Here is a 23,557-nt window from a genome sequence, read left to right on the forward strand (position 1 = left end):
ACAGGGCACCCTGGGAAGTCAGCCACCCTCTTCTCAGCCCTGGCAGAGGGAGCACAGCCATCCAGAAGTGCAGGACAAATGTCGTCCCTCAGAGGAAAACTATGCATGGTCTGCAGCACGCCCTTTTTCTTTATCAGATTCTGACCACAGAGGAGCTGTCTTACACCTCTTAGTTAGTTGTAGCAAACTACAGACATGCTTATTCAACCTTGCCCAGTAGAATTTCAGTTAGATTCCCTCCTCTTCCTGCCTACCTCATGGGAAAAAAGATGAAAAAAAAAAAAAAATTAGGTTTTTTTTTTTTTTTTTCCCCTTTATTCAAATTTTGATACAGTTTTGACTTTTTCTCTGAAGCGGTTATAACATGTGCCTGGTTCCCTCCTCATATGAATAAAATAGACACTATCTCTATGAGAGTCATGAGTTTACTTTTTCCTGAAAATTATCCTTTAACTTTCTCCTTCTGCTAGGCACCTCTGAAGCAACCCCAAGCTGGCTGGCATCCCTACTAGGAGCCAAGAAACCCACTAGCCTAGGAAATGAGAGGACACGGAGACTGCGCAGACATGGGCAGGGCTTCATTCTGCATTAGTGACCACAGCCACCCTTTTTTGAGTCCTCACTGCAGCACGCGGGCCTCCGAGTGACCTGCTCCACACTAAGCAGTCTCACTGGATCCTACAAAGACCCTGAACAGTAACTATTTCCCTGTTACAAATAAGGGAACTGAGGCTCAGAAAGATAAAGCAACTTGCTCAAGTCACTCACGCAGGAAGTACTGAGGAAGAAATCGGATCAAGGTCTATCTGGTAATTCTCAGGCAAACTTACCTTGGCTTTATTTATTTTCTTTTATTGAGGTATAGTTGATAAACAATATTATATACTGTTTCAATCGCAGCATAGCAACTATGTTTAAAGTTACTATGAAATGGTGGCTATATTCCCTGCACTATACAATATATCCTTGTAGCTTTTTATTTTGTACCTAGTAGTTTCTACCTCTTAATCCCCTTATTTCACTTAGCATAATATCCTCCAAGTCCATCCACGTTGTTGCAAATGGGAAAATTTCATTCTTTTTTATGGCTGTGTAATATTCAGTTGTGTATATACCACATCTTTTAATTCATTTATCTATCTGGACATCTAGGCTGCTTCCATGTCCTGGCTATGGTAAACCGTGCTGCAGTGAACACTGGGGTGCATGGATCTTCTCACAGCATTGTTTTGGTTTCCTTTGCATGTATACCCAGGAGAGCAATTGCTAGAAATTAAAATTTCAGAATCTTTGAGGATTGAGGTTTAATTCATCACTAAACACCCAGAGGACTTCCCTGGTGGCTCAGCTGGTAGAGAATCCACCTGCAATGCGGGAGACTTGGGTTTGATACCCGGGTTAGGAAGATTCCCTGGAGAAGGGAATGGCTACCCACTCTGGTATTCTGGCCTGGAGAATTCCATGGACTGTATAGTCCATGAGGTTACAAAGAATGGGACACGACTGAGCAACTTTCCAACACCTAGAAGAGATGCCCAAGAACGGGGTAGCCTTCCAAATCCAAGAGAATTTTCAGGCCTCCTCCATGCTTCCTCACATGCAGCTGCCTGCTGACCTGTGGGTCATACCACCTATGAGCAAACATAACTGAATTTCTCTCTGAATCCATGGTCCCAACTTCAAAGTGGTCAGCATGCTTAGAGATCCTGCTCCATTCCTCTGGTTTACTCCATCCTCAATGACAATTTCAAACCTTCTTGGCTCAAACCTCCTCTACTAAAACCTCTCTTCCCCTCACCTCCCTACAAAATGTCTCCTTTTCTCTGTATCCTAACTTTGCAGAGAAAACAGAAGCCCCTTCAGTCTTCCACTACAGATTGCCTCCAGCTACTCCCCTCCCCAGTCCTTCTTCCTTTCTGACCTGCTCCTGCTGGGGTTAATCCTCCACTAGGTTTTGGACCAACCACTCCTACCATTGACTTCACTGTCACCTCTTTTTAGTATATTCAATTTCTGGATCAACTTTTTTTTTCCTCATTGACTTAAATTTGTGTGTATGTGATAAAATATATGTAACATAGGAAGAAAAGCTGTGACCAACCTAGACAGCATATTAAAAAGAAGAGATATTACTTTGCCAACAAAGGTCCATATAGTTAAAGCTATGGTTTTTCTAGTAGTCATATATGGATGTGAGAATTGGACCATAAAGAATGCTGAGTGCCAAAGAATTGATGCTCTTGAACTCTGGTGTTGAAGAAGATTCTTGAGAGAAACTTGGACTGCAAGATCAAACCAGTCAACCCTAAAGGAAATCAACCCTGAATATCATTGGAAGAACTGATGCTGAAGCTGAGGTTCCAATACTTAGGCCACCTGATGCAAAGAACTGATTCATTGGAAAAGACCCTGATGCTAGGAAAGATTGAAGACAGGAGGAGAAGGGGATGACAAAGGATGAGATGATTGGATGGTATCACTGACTTGATGGACATGTGTTTGAGCAAGCTCTGGGAGCTGGTGATGGACAGGCAAGCATGGCGTGCTGCAGTCCATGGAGTCACAGAAAGTTGGACATGACTGAATAACTTAACTGACTGAAGATATACTCTTTTGAGCATTTTTGAGTGTACAGCTCAGTGGCATTAAGTATATTCACACTATTGTACAACCTGGGTTTGTACCACCATCCACCTCTAGAATTTTTTCATCTTCCCAAACTGGAACTCTATATCCATTAAACAACAATTCCTCTTTCCTGCCAGGCCCTGGCAACCACCTATCTCTATGAGTTTGACTACTCCAGGGACCACAGGTATGTGGAAGCATACAGTATTTGTCCTTTTGTGACTGTCTTTCCACTGATTTTTAAACATTCTCAATTCTCTCTAATCTAAAACATGAACAAAAACGAGCCCTGGAACCCTCAACTCTCTCTCCAACTATTGCTCTATTTCTCTCTGCCCTTCAGAACCAGAATTCTTGAAGGAACTCTCTGTATTTGCCATCCTCCACCCATCTCACTTCTCCTCATACTCCAGTCTGGCTTCTGGCATTATCACTCTCCCTTCATCACCTAGCTATTGCTGAGGCCAACAGTGACCTCCATTTTGCTAAGGAGAGAATGATGCTTTTCAATCTTCATCTAAATTAGCCTTTAAGCAGAATCTAATGGCGCTGACATCTTTCTTACTGTTCTCATTGCCCAAAGCTCCTGCATGGACTTTTCTTCTCTTTACACCTCTCCAGTGCTCTCATTTGGTCCCACTGTTTGTTGCCACATAGAAAGAGAAGATTTACAAATCCTCATCTGCAGTCCAAACCTTCCCACTGACCTCCAATCTCATTTGCACAACTTGACCTCTCTTCACAGATACATAAAAAGCAGCTCAGATCAAGCATATCCAGAAGATATATATTTCTTTATCTCTGCCCCCCTCTCTGACCAAGCCCCTCACAACCCAAAACATCTCCAATACTCTTTCCAGTCTCAGTGACTCTAGCTGGCCAGTTACACAAGCCAGAAGCCCAGGTGCATCTGTGGCCTCCTCCCTTCACCTCTCACACTCAACCCCACATAGAGCCTATCATCTGCACACATGGAATAGCTCTCAAATCCATCATTTCTCTCAGTCACTTGCATGTCCACTCTGGTACAAGTGCCAGCATTTCTAGTCCACATGATTGTAAGACCTCTTAAACGTGTTTTGCCATCCACTGGACCCACTGTACCCACTGCATCTACTGCAGTGATCACTGGAAGCCAGGGATGTTTACAAAATGCAGGTGTAAGCATGCGTCAAAGAAGAAGACAAGCACCGTGGCCAAGCTCCTTCTTATCTTCAGCCTCGTCCCCCTTTACATGCCCCCACCCCACCCCCCGAGACTCTCACCTCTTCCTGGGTCCTGGTGCCCCCCTGTCTCCTTCCACACAGGACCTTCCCCAGGCCATTGCCTCTCCCCACACTTCTCACCATGACCCCTTACTCCTCCTGCACAGCGAAGACACCTCCTTGCTATTCCTGATTTCCCTGTCTAGGGACACCTCCCCTTTCTGGGTTCTGGTGGCATCTTGACCCTTTTCCTTGTAGTTATCTGTTGTAACTTTACATTTGTTTGTATAACTACTGGACTGTATCTGTAAGTTACATGAGAGCAGGGCTGAGTCTGATTCACTCACCAATGTACCCTCCACAGCCACCTCAGTTCTGCACACGTAAATATCAGAGTAGATAACATTGACACATAAATGCCAGCCACTGCGTGCTTTGTGTGGATCTTCTTACTCCTTCGTCACAACCCCGTGAAGACACTATCATTCTCCCCTCTTCAGAGAGGCAGGAGTAACATATGCACAACTCTTTAGCTCACAAAAGGCAGAGCTGGTTTCGATGGCAGACAGGCTACCTGCAGAGTCTCTGTACTGATGGCTACACCCTACTCAGCGCCACCCATGTTTGTGGAAGGATGTATTTCTGCACAGAAGAAGTTTTACCTGAGAGTTTACCAGACGAATGGTGGTTTTCGTGCCCACGTCTTGTTGGTATTTGACTGTGGGTGCCCCATTAAACCTCAGGACTGCATCGTGATCATCTAGAAACCACAAGGAAACAACACATCAGCAGTGATGACAGTGTGAACATCAGCGATATGAGGAGAGAGAGAAGGTCTGGAGGGAGAGAGGGCAGAAGGAAGAGGAGGGCCAGGGAATAATACTTCCCAATCTTTTTGTCCTCATGGTACTCAGGGGACAGTGACTGTATTTGTATGGCACAGTCAGGTCAGGTTCACAGGCAGAGATCACCAGCTGTCTGCCCAGCCACTGCGAAGGCTAAAGAGGTCCGTACGTTGGTGTTCCTGAAACCCATTCAGTGACGCACAGGGGCAACGTGGACAGGGCCAGTGCATTACTCCCAGTGAATCACTATTCCAGTTACCAAAGGAGCAAACCAGACATTCTCTTGGTATTACCAGTAGGTCATACTTCTATCCTTATCAGAAAATCAAAGATCCTACCATAAGCTTGGCTTAATCCACAAGTGCCGAGTATCCCCATGGCACTCTGAAAAGCTGGCTGGGCATAGCACACAACAGCTCCCTAAGTGTTCCCTTTAGGAATCCAAGCCCCTGGAGGGGTCACAAACCTGGGTGCTGGACGAGATGGAACGAGAAGTCATAGAGCTAAACTAAACCCCATATTTTCTATTAAAAAAAAAAAAAAAGCTCTTTGTAAGGAACAAAATCTTCAATCCAGCCAAGATCAAGTAGACCATCTTTTAAAAAATCTACTCACTCCCCAGCTCTCATTCTCTGTCCTTGTAGCTGTTCAAGCAGTGTTTGGAAGACTAGGAGCAGATTCTCTATCTACAATGATCAATCTGATGGGGGAAGGAACTGATGACTTCTAAGATCCATTTTAACCTGGAGCCTCTGATCCTATGAGAGCTCCTTTCAAGTTTACGTGATCAAACAAGCTTCAGTTCACCACTGAAATCTGCACAGGATTTAGAGGTCAGTCCAAATCTCTGTTCAATTTCTTTCCATGAGGGATTGATTTTGGATGGTTCATGCAAAAAGGTGGCATCAGGAGAAGAAGGGTAGGAGTGGATTTTGGCTCAATATAAGTGGGTCTAAAGGAGAATATCCACAGAATTAAGGGATGAAAGCCTCCCTCTTTTTGTATCCCTACACCCCAGCAATCTAGATATCTCATTCACAAAAACAACCTTATCCTCAATCCTAGGGAAAAAATTTTTATCAAAATGGTTTAAAAGTTACATTGTTTTATACACACACACACACACACACACACAACTATGTATAAAATAGATAGCTAGCTGTATAATACAGGGAATTCAGCCCAGTGCTCTATAACAATCTAGATGGGTGGGATGGGGGTTGGGGATAGGATGGAAGCACAGGAAGAAGGAGATATATGTATAAAAAAAGCTGATTCACATTCTTTTACAGCAGAAACCAATACAGCATTGTAAAGCAATTATCCTCCAATTAAAAATAAAATTTTTTATAAAGTTACATAAGATGTTCATAGTCTAGACATTATCAGATAACAAGACAGGCACAGAGAACCACAAATGGAGCAGCAAGTTTATCTTTAGATAACTCAGATTGCAATCAGTTTTGCTGAAATTAACCACTGGTTTCAAAAGTGACCAGCAGTAGCCATGCTAGAAATGCTGATCCATTAGAAACTTCCCTCAGTCAACTTTCCCATCTCACAGGTGAATAAATTATTAATCTGAGAGTCCCAATAGATAAGAATGGCAAGCTCAAATGCAGTCATTGAGAATCAAATAAAAGGACTATTTACAGAGTTGTGGGTGGAGTTTAATGATGTAGAAATCAAACAAGGAATGGGACCATGCCCTGGGGTTGGATACGGCAGGGAACCCCACCACTACACTGCAGGTGGCAGGAGGCCACCTGGCAGGAACCTCAGAGGGAATCATTACACAGCCTCTCTTTCTTCCTCTCCTCTGACCTCCAGGCCTGGAAGGAAAAGGAAGCAAGCAGGACTCAGAGAACCTGAAAGGGACTGAAACTTTTAGTCAAGGAAGAGAAGCAATCTGCATTCATTCTAAAAGGTGAGATGGGATGGGGAAGGGGTTGGGGGAGGAGACAGATACTCCGCCTCACTCTCCTCCTTCTTAGTCTCAGATTTGTGCCAGTGCTTCCACTATCTCAGTCATTCAGTCATGTCCAAGTCTCTGCAGCCCCTTGGACTATTATAGCCCACGAGGCTCCTCTGTCCATGGGATTTCCCAGTCAAGAATACTGGAGTATGTTGTCATGCTCTTCTCCAGGGGATCTTCCCAACCCAGGGACTGAACCCACATCTCTTGTATCTCCTGCATTGCAGGCAGATTCTTTACCACTAGCACCACCTGGGAAGCCCGCTTCCTCTGTCTAGTTCCAAATGAAAGCCAAAAGGGCAAGAACGCCCAGGTGACACAGTCTACATTTCTACTTCCCAGGAAAGGGTGGAGCATGGGTTTGGAGTGGCAGATAGAGAACACCCAGCACAGGAGGCTTGGGATAGGCCCCTGGCTGACCATGAGAAAGGAGAATGTTTTTGTTCCTTCAATAAATACTGATTAAACACCTACTCTCTGCCTGGCATTGGAGACAATGGTTGTGAGCAAGAAATCAAGGTCCTTGCCCTTAGAGACTTTGAAATCCACTGTAAAGAGAAAGGCAATAAATAAGCACAACAACCTATATTCAAGATAACTACAGATTGTGATCAGTACTGTGGCACAAAAGTAACCTATAATGGAAAAGAATCTGAAAAAATATACATATATATGGAAAGGGTCCAGGAAAGTAAATTCCAGCCAGAGGACACAGCAGTGTCAAGACCCTAAGGAGGGTAAGGACTTAACTGGGAACAAGTGAATGAGGGAAAGAAAAAAGAAAGGATGCAGTGGAAGAGACTGGAAAAAAGCAAACCATGCAGGCTGTGGTATGAAGGTATGAAGTTTGAATTTTATTCTAAGATTTAAAAAAAAATTCGAAGAAGAAAACTTTAAAACAGACCACTAAATCTAAGCTCATAAAAAAAGGGATTAGATTCTTATTTGTCAAACTGTCCTTTGCTATTGCTATTGAAGACTAAAAAACTTTCAGTCTCAAATAGGTCTTCAGGAAATCACCAGGAGAAATCCACAGCTGCTGGGTCCACGTATAATAACTCCAAATAGCTAGAAATTATGGTGAAAGAAATTTTATCACTACTTGGACCAAGTATTTTTTTATATTTTCCAATGAGCTTAATGAATCATATAACCATGTATGGAAGACCATATTCTGATTCTGACTAGGAAAACTAGATATGACACAGATTGGGGTGGGCAAACTATGGCCCACAGAATAAATGTGACCTGCCTTATCTTTGTAAATAAAGTTTTATTGGAACATAACCAGATACATTCATTTATTACTGTCTGTGGTTGATATTCAGGCGGTAAAGAATCCGCCTGCAATGTAGGAGACACGGGTTCGATCCCTGGGTCAGGAAGATTCCCTGGAGAAGGCAATGGCAACACACTCCAGTATTCTTGCCTGGATGCCTGGAGAATCCCATGGATAGAGGAGCCTGGCCATCTACAGTCCATGGGGTCACAAAGAATCAAACATGACTGAGCAAATGAGCATGCATGCACGCACGTGGTTGATTTTGCACTAAAATAGCAGTCATTTTAAGAGAAACTGTATGTCTTCAAAACAAAAAATATTTGCCATCTGGCCCTTTATAGGGAAAGTTTGCTGAACCCTGATATAAACAATCATGCTGTCTGAGCTACTCAATATCCAAGGGTGTCTTCCCAGTCATCGCTTTACCCAGGAACTCCATCTGCCCAAAAATATGCCCAAACTCTACCCACTTTTGCCTTCCATCATGTGGTACACCTGCTTCACTTCAGCCTTTCCTACTGGTCCTTCTGATTTTTTCTTTTTTTTTTTGTTTGTCCCTGTTATTTCCTTGCCCTTCAAATGTAAGCTTTGCTTTAGGTTTTCTCATCAATCTTCTTTTCTGGATTACAACTATCACCTTGAAACAAATGACTCTTAATCTCCCACCCTTACACTTCCCTGGAAGCAAATATCCAACTGCATAGATACCCACAAACACTTTAGACTTAGAACATCCAAAATGGAACCTGTCTTCCTCCAGAAGAATGCTCTCTGTGATATAACATAGCCTGCTCCCAGGCCAGAGACCCTGGCTTCTATCCCTACCAATTAGACTCAGGGTCATGTCTAATTAGAACCAAGCTCTGTCTCTTCTACCTCACCATGCCTCTCAAGTCAAACCTTTTCTTCCCACCACCACCACCACTGCTCAACAGGCCTGGCACTTCCCATTGGATGTGGCAATAGTCCCTAACAGCAGAGAGATTAGATTGCAATCCCCTAAGACAAGGAGACCCAGAGACATATGAAACCTCTCTGAAACACACATGATCCCAACACTTGCTTGCTCAAAACCTTCTAGGCCTCTCCATGGCTTAAAGAACCAAATTCAAAGTCCTTATTATGACGGTCAACTTCCTCTAAGAACTGAACCCTGACTACCCTTCCGACCTCATTTCTCAGCCCTCTTCACCCTGTGAGACCCTACCTCCCAGCCAAACAGGGTTATTTGTGATGCTTAAACATGCTCTGCACTTTTTTTTTCCACGCAGCCTTCGCTTCTTACTTTTGTCTCAGAATGCTCTTCTCCTCTCTTCTAGGAGAGAAAATCAGAAGAATATGAAGTTATTATTTTAACCTGACAAGGGATTCATTCATTATTATAAAACTACAATCACCATGGGGCACAAAAGAAGAGTTTAGGCTAAGTGTGGGGGCCTTGGAGTCAAACACCCCAGTTTCAAGTCCCAGTCTACTATCAACCAGCTGTGTAAGCTTTCTGAGTGTTAATACTTGGCTCATCAGTAAAACGGGGACAATAATTGTACCTACCTCGTGGGATTACTGGGAGGATTAAAAGAGCAAGGCTTGTTACTCACACAGCAGTTGCACCATATGTGTTACTCCTATTAGTTATAATATTTGTTAAGTGTGCTACTGCTTGAAATGAATACTCAAACAAATCTAAGATACTTTACATGTGTATGTATCAAAAACAATTAAAAATTACTATGCCCACTGTTGGCTGGTTTGTGGGACTGCCAGAGACACAACACATTGTTACAGTTCCTCTGATAAACAGTTTTGTAATGCCCCAGAAAAAGAGCCCTAAAACATATGTTACTTTGGTCTTCTAGCCCCACTCCTGAGGGTATTTCCCCTTTGGAGGGCAGTAGTAGTCACTTACGGAGAAGGCAACGGCACCCCACTCCAGTACTCTTGCCTGGAAAATCCCATGGATGGAGGAGCCTGGTGGGCTGCAGTCCATGGGGTCACTAGGAGTCGGACACGACTGAGCGACTTCACTTTCACTTTTCACTTTCATGCATTGGAGAAGGAAATGGCAACCCACTCCAGTGTTCTTGCCTGGAGAATCCCAGGGACGGGGGAGCCTGGTGGGCTGCCGTCTATGGGGTCGCACAGAGTCGGACACGACTGAAGTGACTTAGCAGCAGCAGCAGCAGCAGCAGTCACTTAAGTTATCTTCACAAAACTCATTAGCAGTACTACGTTTAAGAGCAAACAATTTGAAACTATTTGATATATTCAACAGTTGGGAATAAGCTGGACAAATTCCAGATGTGATGGGAAGGCTGTGGGCCTGGCAAGCTCAGAGGCCTTTAACAGAAGGCCTTTCCTCTCGCTTTCCTCTTTGTATTCTAAGTTCCTACTTGGTACTGTTGATGAATCCATGAGGGAATAAAAGAATACATGAATTAATTTCTTAACATATTTGTTAGACTAAATGCCCAAGGGAAATACCCAATAAAAGGCAGAACATTTGAAGTCTAGCACACGATTTTTGTTCAGTTCAATTCAGTCGCTCAGTTGTGTCCGACTCTTTGCAACCCCATGAATCACACAGCACGCCAGGCCTCCCTGTCCATCACCAACTCCCGGAGTTCACTCAGACTCATGTCCATCGAGTCAGTGATGCCATCCAGCCATCTCATCCTCTGTCATCCCCTTCTCCTCCTGCCCCCAATCCCTCCCAGCATCAGAGTCTTTTTCCAACGAGTCAACTCTTTGATTGACTCTAACGATTTTTGTTAGATCTCAGGATCAAAGTCCTTCCATGAAATCACATATTTGAAATGATAACTGCAGTCTATAGAAAAAGATTATTTTAAAGTTTAGTTAAACCCCTCCAATGTTTTATGAAGTACATAAAAATAAAGATTATAGTTCCAATTCATGGAAGTATTAGGTTCTACCTGAAACTTCAACACAGTTCCAGCCAGGCAGGCAATAGTGACTTGAAGAAGAGGATAAGCTAACACCTGGAATATTCTAAACATTACCATTAAAAGAAAATTTGGGGAAGGAAGAAAGAAATCTAGTTCCATTATAGATGAAATAAAAACCAATTACATTTAGCTTCTAGAAAATGAAGTCCAAAAGAAACCAAAAAAGCAAAAGCAAAAGTTGGGGTGGGGTTGGTTATCTTGGCAGCTTTTATTCCCAAGTGCTGCCCATTTGGGGAAGTATAAAATATGATTTCATCACTTCTTTCTGCTCTAGAGAATCTAATTTGGGTCTACTTTTCTTCTTTTGAAAGCCTGTGCTCAGTTTCAGACCATTTTTCCTGGCAGTCATATGAAGGAAATAAAAAAGGAGACATATGACCTCACCTGCTCCAGTACCTTCCAGGGCCTGACAGAAGAGCTAGGCTTCCTGTGCTTTGCTTTCTTTAGCATAATTCATTTCACAATCATGGAAAACACATTCTCTCAGAACAATCAAACTAAGGCACGTTAAGCAAATCCATAGTGCTGTGCTATATCCATGTTTACAAATCTCGATCAACTTTCTACTTTTTTAAGTTTATTTCTATTGAAGTATAGTTTTTTTTTATTTTTTTATTAGAAGATAATTGCTTTACAATGTTGTGTTGATCTCTGCCATGCAACAGCACAAATCAGTCATAATTTTATATATCTATATATATCTATATCTATATATCTCCCCTCCCTCTTGAGCCTCTGAAATATAGCTGATTTACGATGTTGCATCAGCTTTATGGGTATTGCACAGTGAATCATATACATACACACACACCCCATATACATATATATGTATGCTACATCACTTCAGTCGTGTCCAACTCTGTGTGACCCTATGGACCGTAGCCCACCAGGCTCCTCTGTCCAAGGGATTCTCTAGGCAAGAATACTGAAGTAGGTTGCCATTTCCTCCTCCAGGGGATCTTCCCAACCCAGGGATCAAACCCCAGTCTCTTATTCCTCCTGTACTGGCAGGCAAGTTCTTTCCCCTCCTGGGAAGCCCATGAAATATATATATATAATTTTTTTCAGATTCTTTTCCCTCATAGGTTATTATAAAATATTGAGACTAGTTCCCTATGTTATACAGCAGGTTCTTGTTTATCTCTTTCATATAGTGTATATGTTAACCCTAGTTTGTCTATCTTAATGAACTATGAAAAATTTCAGGAAAAGCAAATTTATATATTCTCATCAGTGATTTTTAACGATTTTGGGGGTCACAGACCCCTTTGAGATACAACAGAAAGCTATGGACTCTCTCTTTGGAACAACGCAGGCTGAATTATACAAATACGCACGTTAAACACACATAAACAGCACATAGTTTTTATATGATTGTAGGGATTTGTGAACCTCCTGAAGTTGGTCCAGAATCCCCAATTAATTCCTTTCAAAGAGCAAAACTAAAAATTAGTTAGGTCATTGAGGCCAAAAGAGATTATTAGTTGCTAATTAATCAGTAAATTATAGAATTTCAGAACCTGAAGATAAAGTAGAGATCTATGCTTTAAATATTTTTAAATGTTAATGCAGTGTTTTCCTTCTTGGTAGCAAAGGAACTTTCTTTTCAAACAAAATTTTCTGTAGGACACCAGTATTTAAAATGGATCAAAATAGAGCTATTCGAATTAATAAAGCTGCTGGAAGACTGGATCCCCATTCTCTCCACTGCCCCCCTTGCCACCTCTGACTCGTGAAGCACATCTGAGAAACACCAACTGGGCTTCTCCACCAGTCCACGAGCCATACTGGGACTGCTAGCCCCCACCCCTGTCCACGTGCCCAGATGGTCCAAATGAGCACTGGCCACTCAGATAACAGTCTCTACACGGCAGAACCCACCTATTTCTCGGCCCAGCCGGGAGGACTTCAGAGATCCTGCTGAAGAGACCACAGCACACCTGCCCCATGGCCCAGCCTTGGTCCTAATGTCCTCCTGAGGCAGGTAGCCCTCCCAGTCAGAGGTGTTGAAGGGAAAATCTGTGGCCTCTATCATTGAAATGTTGACGTGGTCCCGGAGGTGGCAAAGCAGGGCCTCTGCGCTGAACTTGACCCCGGGCCCCGGCCCCTTGTACGTCACTTTGTACTTGTTCATGTTCAGATAATTCTTCCGGATAGTTTGCAGCCTGGGGGCAAGGTTTTTGGAGGAGCTGTCCTTGTCCCACACCTGGAAGGTAGCCTTCAACTTGGCCTTGGGACCACCGGGTGCCTGGATGTTCCTCTGTGGGTTGTGGGTGCTGCTGGAGGACACAGGTTGGGAACTAGAGCTCACGGCCACTTTCTCCAGGCCCTGCAACACCTGGTATTCCTTGTTTTGCAGTTTAAGGAACTCATAGTAATTCCCTTTCTTCTTTTCCTTCCACACACAGATGATGGCAAACAGGAGAAAGATGAGCACACAGCAGCTGAAGAATTTTTTCTTCAAGCTGGTGCGAGTCATAATGAAAGATGTGTTCAAGGAAACCACGCTGTTCTGAGCAGGAAAATATGCCTAAAAAAAAAGACAAGGCAGAAAGTGATGTAAAGAACAGCCAAAAGTAATGACGAGCTAAACAATGGCTTTAGAGTGACGAGAACTGAATTCCAGCCCATGCCTATCTCCCATTTTCAGCAAGCCTCCAAAATAAAAAAAAAAAATCACCCTCAGTTTGGGCTTGAAATGTAGAAAGTCATCCTCAGACACTCTCATCTTCCTCTCTGAGCCAATGAGCACTCTATGGACTTACCCACCACACCTTTGTACTCCCTGAATCTTAGTTTCCTGTCGTCTCAGTCTGGCTTCCTGATTACTCTCTGAGCTTCCTGAGGTCGAGAACCACAACTTATACACTCAGTTCCTAGGGCCTCACACTATTTGTTCAAGGAAGGCATACATGCTTGAAAAACTAAAAGAGAACAGCAGAGCAGGCTGACGTGTCTATGTCACAGGAAGCCAAACTCCATAAAAAGGCCTGGCCTCCTTTTAAAATTGCCAGGAAGAGATCTCTCACCATAAATGGTGTGGTAGGTGCACAGTGCATTTCTCTAAGGGCTCTGGTGCTAGATTCCTGTGCGAGAAGAAAGCCAAGGGTTAGCTTCACAATAGAACATTCAGGTTAATGGAGTTCTGCATGTGGCAGGAAACCGACTCTCCTCATAGCAGAAGATGGTATCTCCTAATAAGATAGCAGATATGTGACCAGTTAAGGAAATGAAAACAAAAATGCATTAAGCACATAGGAGGTTATTTCATTTAATTTCATCATAAACCAGGGGGCATCATGATACACAATATCAGTGAGCACCATGTTAATAATAACCTAACATGAAGGGCATCTCCAGAGCTATGCAGAAAAGCCCTAACCATCACCAACCATGATGGTGCCATAATCTCCATTTTTATAGATTAACCACCTGAGGTGCTGAGAAATTAAGAGAAATGCCTAGGATCACAGAACTGCGTAAATAGTAGATTGAGATTCAAATCCAAGCGCACTTGCTTTCCTAACCCATGACCCTTTCACTGCATCATGTCCAGGATGCTGAAAGTTCTAGAAAATGGACTTCACAAATTAAATAGAGCCTGAATAGGCCCCTTTATATCTGAGTAAAGACCTACTTTGCTTTCCCAGAATTTATTGTCAAACTGAACGGAAAATGGAAGAACTTTGAATTCAAATAATGTCTGTAATCTTCTGGAAAACATTAACTTATTCCTTAAGTAACTAGGTTTATTTACCATAATGAGTTAAAGCAACTACCCCTAGGATTTTGCTAACTGATTAAGAATCTATACAGTAGTAATTAACACAACATTGTAATCAACCATAATTTTTTAAAATTAAAAAAAAAAGAAAGAAACAGATCTATAGTCGACTTCCAGGAAGCCTGCTCCTAAGGTTATCAGAGATAAGGTGGTAGGAGTACTGAAATGGGTATCACAGAACCTGGCTTCTTGTCCCCACTCTTGGTGGCCTTAGGCAAGTCTCTTAACCTCTCTGCACCTGTTTCTGTGGAGTAATCATCTCTGCCATGTCTCATTCACTGGTCCTGGGAACACCAAAGGAGAATGACATTCATGGACTTTGAACTAGGTAAATATAAGGCACAGAAGGTTAGAGTCCACCCCCGCCAGTGCCCATGGGCATGAGAGCCACATGGAGGCAATGTGGAACAGCAAACAATGGCAGAGTGGAACACTAGCCATGACTCATCAACCTGAACTTCAGTTCCTTCATCAAGTATAACTGAAGTACAGTTCACTTATAATGTTAGTTACAGGTCTAAAACAGTGATTTGATATTTTTATAGATTCAGTTCAGTTCAGTCGCTCAGTCGTGTCCGACTCTTCGCGACCCCATGAATCACAGCATGCCAGGCCTCCCTGTCCATCACCAACTCCCGGAGTTCACTCAGACTCACGTCCATCGAGTTGGTGATGCCATCCAGCCATCTCATCCTCTGTCGTCCCCTTCTTCTCCTGCCCCCAATCCCTCTCAGCATCAGAGTCTTTTCCAATGAGTCAACTCTTCGCATGAGGTGGCCAAAGTACTGGAGTTTCAGCTTCAGCATCATTCCCTCCAAAGAAATCCCAGGGCTGATCTCCTTCAGAATGGACTGGTTGGATCTCCTTACAGTCCAAGGGACTCTCAAGAGTCTTCTCCAACACCACAGTTCAAAAGCATCAATTCTTCGGCTCTCAGCCTTCTTCACAGTCCAACTCTCACATCCATACATGACCACAGGAAAAACCATAGCCTTGACTAGACGGACCTTTGTTGGCAAAGTGATGTCTCTGCTTTTGAATATGCTATCGAGGTTGGACATAACTTTCCTTCCAAGGAGTAAGCGTCTTTTAATTTCATGGCTGCAGTCACCATCTGCAGTGATTTTGGAGCCCAAAGAAATAAAGTCTGACACTGTTTCCCCATCTATTTCCCATGAAGTGATGGGACCGGATGCCATGATCTTCGTTTTCTGAATGTTGAGCTTTAAGCCCACTTTTTCACTCTCCACTTTCACTTTCATCAAGAGGCTTTTGAGTTCCTCTTCACTTTCTGCCATAAGGGTGGTGTCATCTGCATATCTGAGGTTATTGATATTTCTCCTGGCAATCTTGATTCCAGCTTGTGTTTCTTATGTACCATTATAACATTTTTGACGATAGTCTCTATAAGGTATATTACATCCCTGTGACTTATTTATAACTGATACTCTAGCCAGCCAGCCACACCAGCACACTGAAGTATAACTGGTAGTTTATACCTCAAACCCCCTTTACCTCTCTCACACTTCCCCCTATCATCCTTCCCTCTGGCAACCATTAGTTTGTTCTCTGTAACTCTAAGTCTGTTTCTGTTTTTGTTTTTGTAGATTCCACATGTAAGTGAAAACATACAGTATTTGTGGGTCTCTCTCTCTCTCTCTCTGACTTATTTCACTTAGCGTAATATTCCTTGGGTCCATCCATATCACAAAATGCAAGGTTTTATGGTATGGCTTTATTCTTTTTAATGGCTGAGTGATATTCCATTGTGTTTGTGTATATACAGGTATATATCACATACTCTTTATTCAGTCATCTGTTGATGGACATTTAGGATGCTTCCGTATCTTGGCAATTATAAATTATAGGTAATTCTGCAATGAACATTGGCAAGCATAAATCTTTTGAATTAGTTTTTTGTTTTCCAGGATAAATACCCAGGAGTGGAACTGCCTTGATTACACAGTAGTCCTATATTTAATTTTTTAAGCTAACTCCATACTGTTTTCCACAGTGGATACACAAATTTACACCCCCACCAACAGTGTATGAGAATTCCTTTTCTCCACACCCTTGCCAGTATTTATTTCCTCTATTCTTCTCCTGAGTTTGGTGAGCATACTTATAACCCAGAATTCCAACCCAGATTGGTCTGACTAAAAGTCCATGGTTTTTGCATTAGTGGACAGGCATTGTGAAAAAGTACAGTGAAAAGTCAGTGTTGACTTAAGACTCAGAATTCAGGGTCTCTAATGAGATAACTGCTGGACAATCACAAAATAAACACCCTCACTATCTGTGCGGACACTGCCACTGTGCACTATTTTACCATTTAGGTGACCCAGCAATTGGATTTATGAGACCCAGTACAACCCTGTGAGATAAGCAGAGCAAATTTTATTAGTTTCATTTATAACTAAAGAAACTATGATTTTGTAAACATAAATAATTTTCAAAGTTGCATGAGTGATTTGGTAATGATGGAGTTTGGACTTAACTTTTATGTGTATAAGTGAAATAAGACAGGAGGTAGGGATGTGGAACCTGGTTCACTATCTCACTGGGCCGAGGCTCAGAAGGGCTTGTGTTCAGCTTCCTGCCAAACCCTGCCCTCAAAGGTCAAGTTTCCTGGTAAAGAAGAGTTCTCCAAACCTTCAACCATACACACAGTCTTACAACTTCAAGAGCACCTCAGCCTTTAAGGTCAGTGCTCTGGAGAAGACTCTTGAGAGTCCCTTGGACTTCAAGGAGATCCAACCAGTCCATTCTGAAGGAGATCAGCCCTGAGATTTCTTTGGAAGGAATGATGCTAAAGCTGAAACTCCAGTACTCATGCGAAGAGTTGACTCATTGGAAAAGACTCTGATGCTGGGAGGGACTGGAGGCAGGAGGAAAAGGGGACGACAGAGGATGAGATGGCTGAATGACATCACTGACTCGATGGACGTGAGTTTGAGTGAACTCCGGGAGTTGGTGATGGACAGGGAGGCCTGGCGTGCTGCGATTCATGGGGTTGCAAAGAGTCAGACACGACTGAGTGACTGAACTGAACTGAACTGTCATGAGTGCCATGGGCACTCATCTGAAACCTCATGTCAGGGCTCCCAGTTCTCTGAACACCATCCTCTGTTGAGGCTCCAAGTCCACCACTGGCTAGACCCTCTGGTCAGAGGGACTTAGAGAGTCAATCTCATCTCTCTAGCTGCTACAGAGAGACACAGACTGAATAAGTTTCATCTAAACAGCCCAGACAGAAGGAAAGGAATAGTAAATATTTTTCCCCAAATTCTTTGGGAAAATAGTCCAAGTTTTTAATTTCTCAATCATTTCTCTGATTGCCTTCTTACTTCTCTACAATTTTGCACTGCTGGAATCTCTCCTCTTGTCCATTTGCCTGGCAACCAAACAGCCTTTCCGTTTCTGGGCTCCTGTGGAGGCCATCTCCCCTTCCCTACTGTTCTTGCTCCCTGCTATTTGTCTCTAGTGTTTAGTAATGCTTGCTTTTGATTTTCGTCTTTAGGCCATGCTCTACAACATGTGGGATCTTACTTCCCAGACCAGGAATTAAACCCCTGCCCCCTGCACTGGGAGCATGAAGTCTTAGCCACTGGACCACCAGAAAAGTCCCAGTAATGTTTGCTTTTCATACTGACCCCCTGCTAAAGGGAGACTCCTCCTGGCTCATTTCTGAAATTCCAGTGCCCCCTCACACCTGGAACACAATGGGTATTCAATAAAGGATTCTTGAATTGATTGGACTTATCAATGAATGCTAACAACCCCCACCTGGCTTCTAGAGGAATAAGTAACAACTCACATTATCACTTACAGAGAATAAGCCAACACTGAACCAACAGAAAGAAAATCCCAAAGGAGGGCTCCCCATCTATATCACTATATCACTACATGCCGGGTATCACATGCAGGGTTTGGCCAGAATAGGTGCTTTAAAAAGGTAGATTGAATTACAGAATAAATTTAAATCTTATATTTATAGTTTATAGAAATAGGCAAATCACCTATCAACACTAGGGACTGAAAAATAAATAAATAAAAAACACGAAGAAAACAGCAAAGCTGTAGCCAGACATTGAGCCCCTGTGGCTTCTTACCAGCGCACTCCACTGTGCCTCTCCTAAACAGAGTATGGACCCCCATGCTGCTTCCACATCCCACTCCTCCAGGTGTTCCTTACCTGCTTCTAGCTAATCCTCCTGGGCTGCAAGCCCTCCAGGTCCTCAGGAACGAGCACTGTTCTCCATGGATGTCTATTTTACTGGGTCTGGAGGCCAAGGCTCATTCTTCTCAGGATGATCAAAAACCATCTACAAAAGAGGACGGTAAAACAGAGTGAAGCACCAGTTTCCGAGGAGAAAGGTTAAAGATTAAAAAGATAGACGGGGACCTCTGCCAAACTCCAATGTGGGCCCTGGTATGGCTCAATCCAAGAAGCCCCAGGGGCTCAGAAGAAAAAAAGAGACAAAAGTCAATTACAGGTGCAATGTTCTGGGCTCATAAACAGCACAGAAATCCTAAAAATAGTCCAATACTAATAAGAGCATGACAGAAAGATGAAGCAAGCACCATACACCAACCTGGGAAGAAAGAATTGTTTAGTCTCTGGTTTGGGCATACATAAATAGCAATTTTAAGAAGACAGGATTCAGTTCATCCAAAATGAACTCTAAACAGACCTTTTAAAAGTTATTTATTATCAAAGAATATTTAATGATATATGAAAGTTTTATATTCATATTTTTCATATTCATTTCATATTTCATATTCATTTCATATTCATATATTTAAATTCAGAAAAAAATTTTAAATTCAAATGTGAGAAAGAGGAAAGACTATACCAATATATATACACACACACACAAACCTGGAAGGTAGAATAAGGAGTAATGAGCATTTTCATTTTTTTTAAAATTTTTGTATATTTAAAATTTTTTAAAGTATAGATGCATTACTCTTAGAGTTACAAAAAATTATAAAAATGTTTTAGAAGCTAAAAATAGAACTCTATACTTGTCAGCTTCCTTTCTTCTGATGGAATGTAGAAAAATAACAAAGGAAATTTAATAGTTGCATGAAAATTCCAACTTCTATACAATAAAAATATTGTAATAAAAAGGAAAATAAGACTCAAGGTGTGCAAAAGTTTCACAGTAAAAGCCTTTAAAAATGAACAGGCAATCAACACAAGCAAACAAATCACAAAACAGAAAATACCATTAATAAACATATGAAATTATGATTACTCTTGAGAGAAACCCAAAAGAGGTAACTGGAATATTAAGATACTAGTTTATAAAATTAACTTTAACCAGTAATTTTCAAAATGATAATACTCATTGACAGGCAGATTATAATGAAATTGGTATATTTCAAGAGAGCAGTAGAAATTAATTTAACTTTTTTTAGAAAGTAATCTTACCAAAGAATTAAGGGCTTATGACTATGAACCAAGTTATTGTACTTCCAGGAAATAAGATTGAATAAATAATTCCAAGGGGAAAAAGTTGTATATTTCTATTTCCTCACATATAAGATAATTCCCTACCTTACACAGCTTTGGTGAGAATTGGAAGAAGATTCATGAAACAAAGAATGAGTTTTATGAAGCAATTTGCATGTGCAAAAAGAAAAAACAGCTTTCAGTTTCAAAGAGATTTATTATGGTGAAAAAAATCTAAAATTAATAATTAAGCTTACAATAATACTGAAATAATTAAACTATGGTACTTACAATCAGATAGAATATATATATAATGGTATATGAATTTTAAGTAGCAACATGAAATAAAATGCTTAAAATATTATAACAAAGAGAGTGAAACAAAATGTTACCTGTACATACATCACTGTGACTAAAAGTTCTACATATTTAAATATCTAGGCTGGGGTGTCTGAGCTTTTCATGACCAGGAGGCAGGCAGGCAGATCCTGGACACGATGGACAGGACAGAAGTGAGAGGTGCCATTCTGCTCTTTGTCAAAAAACAGTCAGGGCTCCCCTTATCCATTTAGAGAAGCACTGGCTCCCTAGCAGCCTCCTGGTACAGTCCAAAAATTGCCTCTGATAGCTAGCCTTCTTTTCATGTCATACAAGTTTCCTCTGAGGTGAGGGAGGGGGGTTTGTGATTATGCAAGCATTCATATTATTATTGGATTACCATTTGTCTCCTCCTACTAAAAACGTGAACCCTGTAAGTGCTGGTTCTTCACTACTACCCTCAGTGCCCAGATGCATGTCTGGCATATGGGAGATACTCAATGAGGCATGGTTTCAATCCCTGGGTCTGGAAGATCCCCTGGAGGAGGAAATGGCAACACACTCCAATATTCTTGCCTGGGAAATCCCATTGTTTAGGTAGTTAGAATAGGAAAAAGGAGTCCAGAATGGCAGTGGCTAAAAGACAAGGGAAAAGCCCACAAAAATAGAACAAAGGAAGGTCCAGGACCAAATGAGGGCCTCAGGTAAAACAAACAGCATTCCTGGCTAGCCCAATTTACATAGGGCAGGCCCAGGGGAAGGAGAAAAAACATACAAAAAGAGGAGCCAAAATTGTGCTGGGGGCTTCTCTTTGTGTCTTTTGGGTCGACCTGCCCTAACGCCTTTTCCTTTGCTTTAGAAATAAAACTGAGCTGTAACACGGAACTGTAACACTGGTCCGTCCGAGGAAATTACAAGGGGCTGTAACACTGGGCCGTTTGTCGCTTCAAATTTTTGTTGTGACAAGACAGAACCGAGGAAATTTCAAACTCCCCCAACACCATAAATAGAGGAACCTGGCAGGCTGTGGTCCATGGGATCGCAAAGAGACAACAAACAAGGATTATTTGTTGAATGAATGAATGAGGGAGGGAGGGAAGTGTTGCCCGTCCTTTAGAGGTCTATGCTTACCTCAGGCACCACTGATGGACAGGGTTCCTGCTCAGTGGCCTCACAGACAACACTCTGGGCAGTCACGGCACTTAGGATGCCACTCCCACCTGTATTTGCCACTTCACTGCCACCCCCTCAATGCTGGGCCATGAGACCTGTGTTTGGGTTCATTGCACAGACATCAGAGGAGTGCAGCAAACCCAGTTCTTCCTCCCTCACATCACATTTACTCAGAACAACTTGCCCTCTAAGGAGATTAAAAATCACTCTTGATTTCTAAAAATCAACCAATTGAAACAAGTGGTATAATCATTGATCTATATGTACTGTAGGTGGTGAGGGCCTTCCAAAAATAGTCACTGCTGGTCATGAGATACCAGCAGTGGTGATCTTCAACCAGCTACAGAAACAGTAATTGAATTCTCAACTCTCTGGGAGAGACACTTTAACACTCACGACAATAATAGTTACCAAGTGTGTAGTACTAGCTACATGTGAAGCACTGACCATAGCTTAAGAGTTAAGAGTAAGGACTTGAATTAGACTGAGCTGGGAAAGAGTTCAAACTGCCTCTCACCAGTTTACATGACCTTGGACAAGCTGTTCAACCCCCTAGGAATCAGTTTTTTTAATCTGTAAAATGGTAATAATAATAACAGAGCCCATCTCATGGGATTATTTAAAGAATCGAGTTAGATAAAACACCCAAAGGGATTGCAATAGGAACTGTGACAAAAATTATCCACATCACTTCATTTAGTCCTCACCATCCCGCCCTCCTCACCATCCCACGGTTGAGAGGATACCACTGCTATCCCCATGTTACAAACAGGGAGACTGAGACAAGAAAGAAGAGTGATTTGCCCAGAGTAACTCCGTTGTAGCACTCCAAATGCCTCATGCTCTTCCATGAGTTTGCAGTCCTGCCCAGAGAGCTCCTTCTGCTTGAAATGTCCTTTCCTACCCTGTTCACATGGGACCACAACCTCCCCCCTGAACCTCCTCTACTAGCTCAAGTGCCCCTGGACTTTGAAGCCTTTCTTGACGCCACAGAGATCGTCACAGCTCTGCTGTGCCTGTGCTGGCTGTCACCAGATCACATGTTTGCAGGTCTGTCCCAGCCTGTAAGATCTATCTCTGGCCCCCTGCACCTAGCCAGGCTCTGCACCATAACTGAGAAGTGCTCAGTCATGTTTGAATGAAAGAAAGAATCTAGCTCTGACACCTCTCCTCCCCTCTCCCCATGCCCTTCAATTTTTAGAATCACCCCCACCATCTCCCTACCCATCACCTTCAATTGCTGGAGTTGTTCATTCTGCCTGCTGAACATGCTGAGTGACAGGAAATTCACCACTTCCCCAGGTCAAATGTGGCTGTGTGAGCAGCTCTGCCTGTTAGAAAGGTCTTAAAATGAAGAGCGATCAACCTACTTGCAAAAATAAACTCAGTGTTTTAAGCTTTGATCTCTAGATTCATACAGACTCAGAATGAAAACCAGTAATGCTTGCTGAGCCTATGCTCAGTGCTGGGAACTCCACCACACGCACCCACTCATTTCATCCTCATGACAACCTTGTGAAGGCCACACTGCCTACTGCCCACCTTGCTGCCCACCTTCTCCTCCACCCAGGACACTCTTCCTCATTTCTTGAATATGCTAGCTTCTGGCTTACTATAATTATTTCCAACACTACTTCTATCATAACTGTTCATAGCATTAATATTCACTTACAGAATTATTCTAGTCCTCTGGTCTCTTTATTTTCTTGGGCTTCAAAATCACCGTGGAGAGTGACTACAGTCATGAAATTAAAAGATACTTGCTCCTTGGAAAAAAAGCAATGAAAATCTATGCAGTGTATTAAACAGCAGAGACATTACTTTGCCAACAAAGGTCCATACAGTCAAAGCTATGGTCTTTCCAGGAGTCATGTACGGATGTGAGAGTTGGACCATAAAGAAGGCTGAGCACCAAAGAATTGT

The 23,557-nt window shown here is 42.4% G+C and overlaps 1 protein-coding gene and 1 long non-coding RNA gene across 16 annotated transcripts in view; one reads left to right on the plus strand and one right to left on the minus strand.

Annotated features, from left to right (window-relative positions):
• ST6GAL1 (ST6 beta-galactoside alpha-2,6-sialyltransferase 1) overlaps positions 1-23,557 on the minus strand; it is a 147,892-nt gene that overhangs the window by 23,525 nt on the left and 100,810 nt on the right. For 13 of the 15 annotated variants that reach the window (XM_055568767.1, XM_055568769.1, XM_055568768.1 and 10 more), the window contains 3 exons: positions 18,881-19,010; positions 12,783-13,431; positions 4,496-4,593 (listed from right to left, as the gene is read on the minus strand). In XM_055568767.1, the coding sequence (XP_055424742.1) occupies positions 4,496-4,593; positions 12,783-13,380 (696 nt within the window). In that variant the 5' untranslated portion in view covers positions 13,381-13,431; positions 18,881-19,010. Of the gene's footprint in view, positions 1-4,495; positions 4,594-12,782; positions 13,432-18,880; positions 19,011-20,535; positions 20,555-21,592; positions 21,730-22,865; positions 22,966-23,557 lie in introns of those variants that run through there. The other 2 variants (XM_055568775.1, XM_055568782.1) reach the window with 2 other exon arrangements.
• Positions 483-18,327, plus strand: LOC129643738 (uncharacterized). The gene is made up of 4 exons (XR_008710475.1): positions 483-809; positions 5,323-5,511; positions 6,509-6,605; positions 18,206-18,327. It is a non-coding gene; the product is annotated as an uncharacterized LOC129643738 (long non-coding RNA).

This window comes from Bubalus kerabau, chromosome 2 (assembly GCF_029407905.1).
Source record: "Bubalus kerabau isolate K-KA32 ecotype Philippines breed swamp buffalo chromosome 2, PCC_UOA_SB_1v2, whole genome shotgun sequence".
Taxonomy (NCBI): domain Eukaryota; kingdom Metazoa; phylum Chordata; class Mammalia; order Artiodactyla; family Bovidae; genus Bubalus; species Bubalus kerabau.